The sequence below is a fragment of the Tyto alba genome, unplaced genomic scaffold (genome assembly GCF_018691265.1).
Source record: "Tyto alba isolate M040663 unplaced genomic scaffold, T.alba_DEE_v4.0 Super-Scaffold_3, whole genome shotgun sequence".
In the NCBI taxonomy this organism is placed as follows: domain Eukaryota; kingdom Metazoa; phylum Chordata; class Aves; order Strigiformes; family Tytonidae; genus Tyto; species Tyto alba.
Window position 1 is genome coordinate 2,617,199 of NW_024881304.1, and position 14,025 is coordinate 2,631,223.

The 14,025-nt window shown below is 38.2% G+C and overlaps 1 protein-coding gene across 15 annotated transcripts in view; it reads left to right on the forward strand.

Moving 5' to 3' along the window:
- Positions 1-95: 95 nt before the first annotated feature.
- PBRM1 (polybromo 1) overlaps positions 96-14,025 on the forward strand; it is a 65,537-nt gene continuing 51,607 nt past the window's right edge. For 5 of the 15 annotated variants that reach the window (XM_042799505.1, XM_033004582.2, XM_033004590.2 and 2 more), the window contains exons 1-10: positions 96-150; positions 2,665-2,787; positions 3,900-4,055; positions 4,794-4,891; positions 5,479-5,626; positions 7,921-8,064; positions 8,768-8,884; positions 9,467-9,535; positions 10,315-10,413; positions 11,575-11,660. In XM_042799505.1, coding sequence (XP_042655439.1) covers positions 2,749-2,787; positions 3,900-4,055; positions 4,794-4,891; positions 5,479-5,626; positions 7,921-8,064; positions 8,768-8,884; positions 9,467-9,535; positions 10,315-10,413; positions 11,575-11,660 — 956 coding nt within the window. In that variant the 5' untranslated portion in view covers positions 96-150; positions 2,665-2,748. Of the gene's footprint in view, positions 151-2,664; positions 2,797-3,899; positions 4,056-4,793; positions 4,892-5,478; positions 5,627-7,920; positions 8,065-8,767; positions 8,885-9,466; positions 9,536-10,314; positions 10,414-11,574; positions 11,661-14,025 lie in introns of those variants that run through there. The other 10 variants (XM_033004580.2, XM_033004589.2, XM_033004587.2 and 7 more) reach the window with 6 other exon arrangements.

Genomic DNA, 14,025 nt, shown 5'->3' on the forward strand with positions numbered 1-14,025 from the left:
CGTTTGGCGGCCGGGCGGGCTTTGCGGCAGCGGCGGGCTCGGCGGTCCGGAGCGGCGGCGGCGGCATCGGCGGCAGCGGCAGCGGTGGCGGGGCGGGCGGCGGAGGGCGAGTGCGGCCGCGGCTGTCGGAGGCGGAGCGGAGCTGGCTGGGTGAGCGGCTGCGGCGCCGGGGTCGCGCAGGCGGGGCGGCGGGCCGAAGCCAGGAGGCCGCTGCCTTCCCTTTGTGTGGCCGCCGCGGGGAGGCAGCGCCGCCCGGCCGCGCAGCCGCTCCGCCACGGCGGGCCGGGCCCCGGGGGCGGCCGAGCCCCCGCCGCCCTTCTCATGTCATCTCCCCCCGTCACCGCCTCCGGGCGCGGGCCGCCCCGCCGCGGCCCCCTGCGAACCGCTGTCCCTGCCGCGCCCTCCTCACCGGCCGGCCCCGGGCGGGGGCACCGTCGCGGGACAGCGGCGGGCGGGGGGCGGGTGGCGGCTTCCCACGGAGCGAGGCCCGTAGGACGGGAGCGGGGGCACCGTCCTGTCAGGCCGTGAGGGCACAGCCCGGCCCGGGGCCGGGAAGGGTGTTTTTCTTTGTCTCCTTCTCCTGCCGACAGTAACACCCCGAAAAGCGGGCGGGGTGCGGGCGCGGCCCCCCTGCGGGGTGGTTTGGGGAAGTTAGGTGCTTTGCCTTTTTCTTTTTTGCCTCAGTGTTAATAAACCGATCGATGTGCTGTGCCTCTCATTTCTTCGCCAACTTTGTCCTTTTATACTGTCTGGTTGCTGCTGTCCCCTCTTTTCCTGTGTTGTAGCTGGTTTTGATGTGATCGATAACCGGAGGAGATTCTGGCAGTGTTTCCTTCCCCTGTTCCGTTTGCTAAATTTACTGTGATTTAGTGAGCAATTCTGTTGAAACGTGGGAGATCCTGATAAAATACTTTCCATGGTCTCTACTGACTTTTAGCTTTCTTCTACTTGGAGGAGGAAAACTAAATGTGTGCTGGAACCTCACTGGCCTGTTTTAAGTGTGTTATCACCAATGTATGTAAAAGCTGTTCATTTAATAACATTAGACTGGGTGATGCTTGTGGTGATAAGTCTAGTATGCCTTCCAGGAGAGGCAGTCTTCCACCAGTTGTGTATATATCAGTATACATATATATTAGTAATGGCCAAAACACTTCTTATAGAAATGTCTGTGGTTATGTGACGTTTTTATGGGCATTGTGAGCAATTATTAATAAGACACTCAAGCTCCTGTTGCGCAGGAGATGACTTGTTTGTAGTGGTGGAGATTCTTGGTGTGACTGTTGAGAGACTTGGGAGCTAGCAGTTATGTTGCAGAAGAAAGTCTAGGAGACGTATTCTTAAGTAAAACAGGATACATTCTGTGCACAGCAGGATTATCTGTGTTTATGAGCATGGAGATCTGGAGAGAAATTTGCATTTTGGAGCCTGGCATTCGATAGGAGTTTTATGTAAGCAGTTCTTTCACAGAGTATTCACGATGTTGTTCAGACTGATAGGAGTTTTGCGCCTTCCTTGGTTATTAGAGGAGAAGAATGTTTTGGGAGGCAGTGTACAGAATGGCCAGGCATCTCGATCGTGCAGGTGTACACCACCATCTGCCTGTGCCTTGGAGCTGCAGCATACGTGCCTCGGATAACGGACGTGGAGAAGCCTATATGCAGCTTGCCAGCAGGTGCTGGTTGAGGTGTCCCCAGGTCTTTGTTTCAGGATGGGATTGGACTGAGTGTACTTTTGGGTGCCTGGGTGAACCAGAATTATTGATTCCAGTAGTCCCTCCTGCCTTTCCTTCACAACCAAGAACTTGTGTTTTCTAGCAGCCTCCATATCAGCAGCACGTGCCTTGTGTTAGCCATTCAGTACTGTAGCTCTCAGATAAAAGTTGGAGGCAGTGCCAAAAGTGACAGGCTGGTTGTCCGTTCCTGAGACGAATTGCCTGCTAATAAAGCACAGAGTTTCTCTGTATGTGTGTGTTATGAAAATATCCAGAACACCAAACAGGAAAACAATCTCTCTGGGGTTTGATTGAATACAGTAGTTGTATGAAATCAATAGAAGCAATCATTTTGCCATAAAATGGCTCTGTACATTTCACATGGAATTTCTGAAAAAAACCCAGGCTGGTATACTGCTTAGAAATGAAAACAGGTAGATCCTTAGTGAACCTGTATAGCAGGATACTTAATGTTGCTTGCTTAGGGAATAAAAATCCACTCTGAAGACTGATGGAGGTGCATCTTTAGTGGAGAGCCTATTAAACATTTCTTGACCTTAAAAATTATTTTCTTATCTTTTGAAGCACTGTACTATTTCACATTCTGTAAGTTCTGCTTTCTGGTTTTTACTCTCAGGTCAGATATCGCTTATGTTTACTCCCTGCTCTGCTTGATGAATCATTCTCTAGCAAGTGGCTGTGAAATCTGTAATATGTATTCAGGAACATTAGAGAAATGTGTTTTCACTGTAAAAATGACAGAAATGTCTAGCATTCTGTGTATAAAATTACTTTGTAGAGTTTCTGCTAGGCTAAAAAAAGTTACCTTCTGTTCCTTGCTTTTTTCCTCTGTCACTGAAATTATTAAATTTATGCTTTGATTTTATTCTTTAATTATCTATCTACTCTCAGTTTTCTACTCTCTCTCCTTCCTTTTTCTTGTCTTCCAGTTTTGACTGTACTAACACCATTGCTGGTTTGCTACTCTTAGAGTGTTACCTTCTCCCAATATCTGTACTTGGCCGTCAGAAACTATGAGGAGACTGGCTTTTCGAGGTGCTGGTTGTACTCTGGTAAATCTGGTAAATTATTGATTGTATGTGCAGCATTCTCTCCATTCCTCTGCCTTAGGCTTTTGCTTTTCTTTATCCTCACTGTTAATTATTCCTGCCTTATTCATCTCATTTGTGTGCTTGAAATTAATTCTGTCTCTCACATAAATGCTCTAATGTGGTTATGTTGTTCTGTCATACCTTGTAAATCAGCTGAGTGCTTCCTAGAAGAAATTCCTTGGTTTGGTTGGAAAATGGATATAGGCTGGCATAGATGGATCTGTTCTGTCTTCAGCCTTCGAGACACCTACAAATAAAGATATTTTTCTGATGCTGTCACTGGAAGTTGGGAAAGAGCCAACAGCTTGTTCCGTAAATCATCATAGATGCTGGATGGTGGTTGTTCATTTGTCACTGTTTGTCTTGGCAAATGGAAAACTATGGCCAAAAAAAGGTGTTTTTTTTCTACTTTTTGATGATTGAGCCATTCATCCTACATGTAAAGTGAGAGTGGTAGGTCATGCAATGGTCCGGACCGCTTTTTGGCTTGAATCTAAGACAAGATATCTGTAGCCATTTGAATTGTCATTTGCAATTTATTTTCTTCGTGTTTTGTGTTGTTTGTTTTTGGTTTTGTTTTCTTTTTTTTTGTTGTTGTTGTTAGTTTTTTGTTTGTTTGTTTTGTTTTGTTTTAGTTTGACATGGAACGATGTGCTTTTACACCAGAACTGAGCGTGTCTCTGTATACCTTTTTCCTTTAAAAAAGTGGTTCTCGCTTAGTTATCATTCGTGAGATGAGATCAAAATGTAGATAGTTTAAGAACATATCCTAGTAAGAGCTGCTAAATTAATCTTCATCACTGTGAGCTCTAGGCTTTCTGACATTGCTGTCATCCATGACTATAAAATGCTTTCTGACATTGCTGTCATCAGTGACTATAAAACTGTAGGATCATTTCTATTTCCCTTTACTCTTGCCAATTTTCAAAAAGCTGGTATTTAGATATATGGTGTAACTGAACTGTAGTATATAACAAATGTGACATCCTAAGCATTGCTAGGTTTATAGTTAGCTCCCCCCAGAGAGTTTGGATGAAATGCCATGAGTTTAAGAACATCTCTCTTCATTATAGAAGAAGTTGGATTCCATGGGTTCCAAGAGGCGAAGAGCTACCTCGCCTTCCAGCAGCGTCAGCGGAGGAGACTTTGATGATGGCCACCACTCCACGAATATACCAGGCCCAAGCAGAAAGAGGAGGAGACTTTCCAATCTCCCAACTGTAGATCCTGTTAGTACCTCGTATCATGCAGAACTTTTTTTCTTGTGGATACTGTATCCCTGTCTGGGAAATGCTGAACTGGAAAATGGATGATCATATGTAGCACATACACACTGGCCTTGAATCTGTTGCTGCCTTGGCTAAGCTTTATTTAGGATCTCGTTCAGCTTTGGTTTGTTCTTGTCTCCCCTGTTTCATCTTTTTCTTTCCCATTTTCCTTTTGCTGCTTTTCTTTTTTTTTGCTGATGATTTTAACAGATGGGAGGATGTTGGAGAAGGAGCTGAAATCATAATGTGCAGAAGTTGAGAGCTCTGTCTGAATAGCAAATGCAGAGAGAGATAAGCAGGGAACGGCACAGGCAGTGATTGCTGAAGTGTACAATGTCTCTGTTATGCCTTTGAGCTAGCAGTCTAATTTTAATTAATTGCAGGGCAGGAGAACCCCTGTCATTGTTTTAGATGTCTATAATTCAGAGAAAATTGTACTGAGTTAATTTACATTTTGGGTGTTTTACTTAGAATTAGCATCGAAAGAAAGCTCCCTGTGTTCAAAAAAAAAAATCCAGCAGTATATGGCATACTTGTCAGGTGTTGTACTAATGCATGAGATGCACCAATTTCTTCACACTTCTGCTTTAGAGCACGCTGTGGATTGGCAGCTTGTCTTTCCCATTGTAAGCAGGCTTTGATTTGTTACCTCCTTAAAATTTTCTCCTTTTTTATTGCTTTATTGTTCTTGCATTTTAGATTGCTGTATGCCATGAACTTTACAACACCATCAGAGATTACAAAGATGAACAGGGCAGGCTCCTTTGTGAGCTTTTCATTAGGGCACCGAAGAGAAGGTAAGACCTTGGTTCTAGTTAAGCCTTGAACCTGAGATTTAATCAGGGAGTGAGTGGATATTGAGGAATACTTCAGCATTAATAGCTGTGAAAAAATTAAGCTAAATTTGCCGTAGTTTCACACTGGTGTTTGATCTGAGTATTTGATGTAATTATTTCGTGGAACATGCTAATGTTGGTTCCCTTTTTCGGTCAAAAAAGGACACACTGAATTAATTTAAAATGTTTCTTGTGACAACTGCCTAAAACTTCTATGCCTGTGACTATATAATATTCCACATAAGTTGTGGAATGTAATACTAAAGACATATCTTGGAAAGATAAATAGAAATGACCCTTGAAAATGCAGATGATAAAGAAAGAGACTGGATTTTATCTTAAACTCAGAAAATTGAGGACGATAACAGAACATGTAATAAAGTAAGCCTACTGAGTAAGTAAGCTTACACTCTCCAGATCTTTTAGCTGTAACAAAAACATATTGGAACTTTTTTTGTTCTATTTAATCATAGACATGTACAAACTTTTGTGCTGTGGTTTTGGTTTTACTGCTTGGAATATAATGCCTGTTTTTGTCATTACAACAGAAATCAGCCAGATTATTATGAAGTGGTTTCCCAGCCAATCGATTTAATGAAAATCCAACAAAAGCTAAAGATGGAGGAATATGATGATGTGAATTTGCTGACTGCTGATTTTCAGCTTCTCTTTAACAATGCAAAGGCTTACTATAAGGTGAGGAAAATATATCTAAAGGCTCAATTTAATTATAAAAGTAGCAGAGATATTTTAAAATTCCTTATTCATTTGGCCAAAAAACTTTTCAATTTAACCTTTATTATTGGGAAGAGAACAGCACACATTGCAGTTATTTGCATATTTTTCCATAACATTGACTGTATCTTTGTAAGATGTCCTATTATAGCAATTTTTCTGTGGAAAACTATAAAATAGTGTAGGGAAGATCTTCATGTAGTTTTCCAAAAGAGATACAAAGCAAAAATAGAGGTGTGAACTGAGAAAAATACTGTTTTATCAAAGCTTTCCCCTTTTGCAATACACTCTGTAACCTTTTGAGAAATAAAAAGATTTTTTTTTTTTTGTTCCAAAAGAAAGAGTTTATAAATAACAGCAAGCATACAGTAGGAGGTTTGAATCTTTCACTTCCATTGGCCACTTAATCAGTGTCCCTTTTTTTCATATTATTGTCATGGTCAGTGATGATAGATTGTGTGTGTATGTGACGATGTATTTCATCAAGGATGCAACACCCATGTCCATTCCTACAAACTGGGTATGTGTTTTATTTTAGATGGTAATGGTTTTTATTGCAATTGTTGTAAGGAAGTGAGAAAAAATCGGATTAACCTCATTTAATGGAAGGCTATGTTAAATACATAAAACAGTGAAATTGTATGTAGTGACTAAGATGATACAGCAAATCTAAAACTGCTAATACTACCTTTCATATATCTTTGACTTTGGAGATGATCCAAATGACTGCTTTCTGAATAACCCAACCAGCATAACCAGGTGACATTAAGCAAAGCAGTGCTTATTTTGTTTCTGTTTGTATGTGTGTGCGTGTAGCTTTTTGAAAAACAGATTTAGGGATTAATGCATTTGCATATTCTGGTTACAGTAGAAAAAGTACAAAAATTTCCAAATTCATTATGTACTCCTGAAGCTTTGCAAGGCACTCGCTCGTTAATGTTGGCTTTTTCATAGTTTCTACACGAGGGAGATGTCAGGAAAGAATGATTGGAGTTTTACAGAATGTGTGCTGCCTTTGCCTAAATTATTCCTGTATCATAAAAATCTCACGTATAGATTAGAAATAGGTATCCATCATTCTAGGATGAAGGAATGTTGACATTTCTGGAGGAATACAGAGTTGTAAGCTGGAGCTATGGCACACAAACATAACCTCTTCTTTTTTCATTTTTACTTTACCCACGCAGTTCCAATGACGCATATAAACCAGGGACAGCTGAATCATTGTCAAGGTCCTTTTTGCAGCAGGTGTTTTATTGGCAATGCTAGATTAGAATGGAAATCTTCGGGCTTTTAGTATTTTGGTTCAAGTCTTACACTTTTGAGCATCTTGCATTAATGTAGAAGGAAGCGGACTAGTGGAACAGAATATCCTTTAAATCTGTTCCTCATAATTAACACCTGGTCTAATGTCTTAAGAATATTTCAGCCTAATAAGGTAAGCTTAAGAATAGTTCTCATGTTGGTTTCTCATTTGTATTACAAACTGTCAGGGGTTGAGAGAGTGAAATAAGAATGTTATCAGCAGTAATAAGGTGACATATCTGTAGGAATACCTGAAATAGAGGTTAAGTGACAGAGGAAGGGGAAAGAAAAAGTGGTCTTTTTTCTGGGTAATGTTCTTAAATAGTAATGTTAATAGGCACATGCTTGTCTGCCACTACCAACTCTGTATTTACAAAACTTAATTTGCTGACTAATGCTTCTAGCTTTTCCAAATAATATACCTAGATGTGAACCCAAGTGGTAGCATGTTGTCAGGTTCTTTGGAATTTCACAGTTAATGCTGAGTGTAAGTCATTGCAATGCTTTCAAAGATATAGGCACATTTATTTGCATTCTTGTTCTGTAGAAATTAATTTTCAAGTTCTACACAGTGGCAGCAATATTGGCTTAAATCACATTTCTGGCATACTGAAATTTAGCCTATTTTAAATACCAGTAGTTCTATGCTTCAACAAAATCTAATGATTTCTTCACATTCATCTAATAGGCTTGTCCAAGCCCCAGCCCAAGAAATTTTATTGTGCTAAGTCTTTCAGAAAGGACTTAGATGCTTTGGAGTAACAGAAGTTATATTTTCTAGTGCTTGTTGCGATCCTTAGCATCTCTGTTGAAGAGTGACTGAAGCAGGATTGTCCCAGGATTTCTATTATTTATTTAATGCATTTAATACCTTTCAACTAATAATTTTAAATTTCCTTTAGGTAAGAATGATCTGAATTTTGAGTAGAACGTTTGATTTGTTTTTGCAGCCTGATTCTCCTGAATATAAAGCTGCCTGCAAATTATGGGAGTTGTATTTGCGCACAAAAAATGAATTTGTTCAAAAAGGTGATGCTGAGGAGGAAGACGAAGATGAGGAAGGACATGACAATCAAGGAGCAAATTCTGAATTAGTAAGTGTGGGCATGACAGCTGCAGCTGGAGGAAGCCATGGCAGTGTATGTCAGCTGACTCTGAGAGGGAGATTGGCCTCCACGTGTGAAAAAGCATTAAGTCTTTTCATAGTTAAATTATGCCCCAAAAGGTATTTCTTATACGAGTTTATAAGTTAAGAATTTCACAGCATTGCTTGTGTGTCTCACTTTTGCCTAGCAAAAAAAATTTACAATGTTTTCTATATGGATAAAACATGGTTCTGGTTTAGTTGAAACTAAAATGATGTGTGCTTGATATCATGCCAGCACTGAGGTTTGGTGCAAGCAAGCTTTGTCCCTAATGGCATAATTTTCCAGCGTGTGTCCCATTCAGATAGTGCGGCTGTTCCTGACGTGTTTTATAAGCCAGTATGACGATAGGAAGTTCAGGCTTGTCTGGTTTTTGTGATGTTGGGTTGCATGTTTTCATTAATGTTGACAACCAAGCTCATTCTAACAATATGTAATGTATGTCTGACAGTCTGCAGTGTAAATATGAAAGTAAAGTTTTCTCATGTGTTTTACTGAAATGCATAAACAAAGTTGTTTTCAAAAGTTGCATCTGTGTTTTATAGATGACTTTTTCTGTCTTTGAAAAGTAAGTTAGTGTATTTCAGTGCAACTTGAAGCACACCACTATAGCTGCTATTAAAACTTACTGTGATTTAATTTGTTGTATTAGTCATCTCCAGGTTACCTGAAGGAAATTCTTGAACAGCTTCTTGAAGCTGTAGCTGTTGCCACAAACCCATCAGGACGTCTCATAAGTGAACTGTTTCAGAAACTTCCTTCTAAAGTGGTGGGTATTTTAATAATATTGGTTGTGTTCTAAGTTGGAAATCTAGACATTTATATAACTGATGTTACACGCTATGATGGGCGCACTCAGGGTGCAGTTCTTTTTTACTGTCTTACCGGTGGCAGACTCCAGCTGTTTTTAGAGCTTCCCTCCATTTTTTGCTCCTACCCACTTGTTCCCAGCCCTTCATTGCAGACTGGGACTTGCCCCGTTCTGCCAGTTTAGGTAACTTTTTTTTTTTTTTGGTGCAGAGAATTTTAATCTTTTCAAATATGTTTGATTTCACTGTTCTGTTTTGGGGTGTGGCATAACAAGGTTAAACCAGCAAAGAAAATGCTCTGAAGACCATCACCATGTATTTGGCTTTCAGACAGAACTGTTCCTTTATGTCAGTTTATTGATGAATTGTCATTCCTTGTATCTGCCTTATGATCTGGTTCACCCAAATTGAAGAGTAGTGCTATGTTTATGAAGCTTATACGCTTCTTATCTGCAAGTCATCTAATAGTTCATTCGGTAAGCTATGAGAGCAATAGTTTCGTGACTGTTGATAGTAATATATAAATTATTTTTGTTTTCCAGCAATATCCAGATTATTATGCAATAATAAAGGAGCCCATAGATCTTAAAACTATTGCCCAAAGGATACAGGTACAGTATGAGCATATTAATGTGTCAGAGTATAGACTTATTTAACAGTAAGCATTCTAAAATTTTTAGAAGACAAAGTTTATGGCTGTAAGAAAGGCAATGTGTTTTTCCCCTGCTATTTAAAAATCTGAACGCTGTGCTGATTTAATGCTCTATCCTGAGTTAATGCTGCAGAAGTAGCTGTGTTGAAGATCAAGCATCATAAACTGTAGTGTGCTGGCATTGAGCCTGAATATCTTTGGTTCCTTGGTGTTTAATGGTTTAAAGTAGTTCCTTGGCAAGTACTGCTAATGTAAAACAGTGAAATTTTGAAGCTTGGTCATGCATTATCATCACCAACTTTTGCTCTAGTGCTATAAATAGATGTTTTGTACTGATGCATTTTTCATTTCCTCCAGTAATTTGAAATATTGTTCTGTAATTCTAGCATTTGGTATAATAGTGAGGGACAGCACATAGACTAATTGAACTAATAATAGTTGATAATAACAGTTTGTCCAAACTCTTCAAAATTAAGATAACCTAATGTATTAAGTATTTTTTCTATCTTTTACTTAGCATTTATAAGCTCTGTAAGGACTTAGCACTAATGCTTATTACTTTCTTTTTTGATGACTTTTTTCCTGATACTTGTCTGTCCTCTTTATAAATATGTTTTTGGGTTTTATTACAAAAGTTCCCTTTATTCTGTATGAATTCCTTTTGCTTTTCACTGTTGACTTAATTCTCATGCTGTCTGAAGGTTGCCACTTTAACCAGTTCTGGTTGTTGTTGTATAGAATGGAACTTATAAAAGCATTCATGCGATGGCCAAAGATATAGATCTTCTGGCAAAGAATGCCAAAACCTACAATGAGCCTGGATCACAAGTATTCAAGGTTAGTTTAAGTTGTTCATAGTTTGATTTGAGTTCAGATTTTCTTTACTACTTTCTGTGCTGATTGATCCTTAAATGAATCTTTAGTATAAGGCCCTAAAGACTTTGCATTTTTTTTTGAAAATAGCTATTCTTGGCTTTTCCTTTGTTTAAATTGTTTTTAGCATAATTGAGATATATGTAACTTTTTTTTTTTTCTTGAGGTATATGATTTTTTCTGATTAAAAGCTGTGCAGGAGTTACATTACTACTTAAGTGGAATGGAGGATCCTTGTGCTTGTGATTGAAGTTGAAATGACTGAAACTACATGTTCAAGTGATAACAGTAGTACTTGCTGTTACCTCTTTCCAGATTGCAGGAACTGTTTGTGGTTATCATAAACCTCAAAACCGAAGTCATGCCTTCTTTGTATAGTTTTTGAAGATCCTCTTCCTTTTAGCCATGTTTTTGTGAGCAGATTGCACTTTCTGTCTTTCTCATACTTAGTTCACCAGCATTTTGTGTACAAATTATAACATTGCTGTTTCCATATACTATGGAAGTAAGAGAATTTCAGTGGTAAATTACTTACTTGTGTGCTCAGTTTTTAAGGGCTTTGTAGTAAGAGATCTTTTATATGTATAACACTGTTATGTAGGTGGTTATTGGACTTTTCCAGTTGCACTTCTGTTTGGATTGTAGTTTCAGTTCGTAGCAACATTACTCACACTTGTAACCTCACTCAAATCTTGTAATCTCTGTTTTGTGAACTGTTACTCCAAGTATTGAGATCACGGGTATAGAATGAGAGAGAGCAAGCATTGTAAAGCTGGGTAATGGTAGTAACTTTTTGATTGTAAAGGCACAGAAACTCATTTGCCTGTTTAGTTCGAAGTGGTATTTGTATACATTTGCAAATTGTAGAGTTTTTTATTTTTTCTTTTTTATGATACAATAAAAAATGAGCTCAAAGCTACTCAGCTATTCTATTCAGTTTTTACAGGCTACTGTGGGTGTATTTCAGGCAGGCTTTGTTGTATGCTTAATTTCTCAAGCAAAATTGTTTTATATTTAAATGTAAAAAAACCTTAGTTTTTGTTTTACATTTTTAGATAGGTGTATATACCTGACTATAACAATCTTCACTTTCAACATTAAACAAAAAATTCTTTTGATTGACAGGATGCAAATGCGATTAAAAAAATATTTAATATGAAAAAAGCTGAAATTGAACACAGTGAGTTGGCCAAGTCAAGTCTCCGAATCAGGTACTGCAAATAGAGTTGTTCTTATAATCTCATATAAAATCTCTATAGACATTCCCTTAATTTTGCAGTGGAGAATACAGTGGGAAATATTTGCTTGAAAGCTTAGTTTATTGTTGTTTTAAAAGTTATAAATCGTAAAATACTTTTTGGAAGGAAGCTTTTTATTGAAGTACTTCTGTGGTGAAATATTTCTGTGATGTACTTGATTATGAGAAATGGTGTCAGTGAATCTTGTAGAACTTAGACTATTGCCAACTTCCATCACGTGTGTTAGTAAGTTAATAACAGAAAAGGAATAGGGAGGAATGAGGTGCTTTGTGGTGCTTTGCTTTACGAAAAATGCTGGGTATTCTTGAACCTTGTTAAGAGCTGAAATGTAAAAGCTGAGTGTTAATCAGGAGGGGCAGAAACATAGGAACAAGACCTCAGGCAAAAGATACTTATAGGGAAGTCCACATTATGTAAACGCTTATTTGAAAACCAATTTGTAGCTATGAAAAGAGGCACAGGACACTAAAAACCTAGACTTATTAATCAGTGCAGCATGGATTTGGTCTTATGTATAAAATACCATGGATAGCTCTGTGTGTTCCATGGAATGGTTTTATTTGGGAAACAGCATTTTCTTTCTGTGAAAATCCATAGCATACAGATAAGTGATGCAGTCATTTTAGACATTTCTTGTCTGAAATGCAACTAGATTTCTTCTCATATAAACTTTTTAATTATGAGTAACACTCAAAAGTAGGTTTAGATCTTATTTGCCAGTATGAGCCACATCATTTATCTAGAGAGTAAAGCCACATCTTGCAAGTCATCCAAGGAGTTAGCAAGGTGTACTCTCTTTTTGCATTTGAGCTGTTTACTGGTATTTGAAGCTGGAAAATAACTGCTGTCATTTCCTGCAATGGTTTGTATGCTACAACTGAGAACACCAGCACTCCCTTGCTTTACTGAAAGTCAGTGTAAATTTTTTTGTTGTCTGAAAAATGTGTAGATGGCGTCAATATTGAAAGTATTGCCTAGGATTATTACGTGTGAAAGAAGTAAAAGTTACCTGATTTTTAAAATTTGGTGCTTTGAGGCATTCAACCTATATAGTGTTTTTTCTGGTTCATTTGTTCAGTGCTAGTATGCTTCCCATCTTTGGGTGAATCATTGTTGGAGCATATAAAAATCTAAAAGCGGAAGTACTCTTAGAAAGTAATTCCTGACACATATTTTAATAATTTTTCCTATTGAAATTATGTGTAATGCCAGAAGACCTTGATTCTATAGACACTGAATGTACATATGTGTTTGCTTTGCAGTAAATAGAATTACATATAGACATAGAGGTTTTCTGCTTAAATTATGATTTTTTTTTTTTTTTCACTGTGTTGGCTATTGGTGAGGTTCAGGATATTACATGTTTAATTTTGAGGATTAACTGTTTTTCTTCAAATTAAAGCTGTTTGCGTAAGAAGGGATGACAGATAAATCACACTGATATTTGTTAGTTGAATTCCTCTCTTGCACTGCCAACCCATTTCCCCTTGTCAGCTACCTTATTCTAGATGTTCTCTTATGGACTGTGTTTTCAATAGACCTGCAAATCCTGAAGTAATTTGAATGTCAGAATAATTGACAGAGCTCCATTCCTTGTTTCTCTGACTTGAAAAAAAAAATATATATAATGCCTGAAGTAGGCTACAGTAGTATTGGTCTGAATCTGCAAAAATTGAGGGTGAGAGACAAGAATCATGAAAAACAAACCTTTCACCTGCTGTTCTGCATTTCACTGGTTGCTTTTTTTATTGAACCATTATTATTTTTTTGTTTCTTTCTGCTTAATCTGCATCAGAATAACTATTTTCTATATAAATTCCTAACTGCTTAATTGTCTCAAAGGGGGGTCTCCTTTACCTGTTTCTGATTTTGATAAAATACCCCCATAAGTTCACTTAAGGTTAATTTTACTGTATTTTTCTTCTGAATTTGCATCTGTTTTTCTTTGTCATTGGTGGATCAGGCTCCAATTCATCCTAATGCTACTAACCTAAGTTCTATAGATATGTTGCCTCTGTGTCAAAAATCATGCTTTTCTATTGCAGAGTTCATTGTATCCTTTGTCATATTAAATTGCTCTTTGTTGGTGCATTTAACTGTCCTCCCTTAAATAAAGTGGCAAAATAGTGTTGCTTGACAACATGCACTGTCAAGCAAGTTGACTGATTTTGTTAAGTATCGATGAAAAATGATTGGATCTGGATGATTAGCTTTATCTGGATGCCGAGGAACATTTTGTTGGCTGCTTTCACTGCTGTTGTAAACTGAGCTGTGTGTATAGCTATTAATCCTCACTCTAAACGTTACCTTCCTCTGA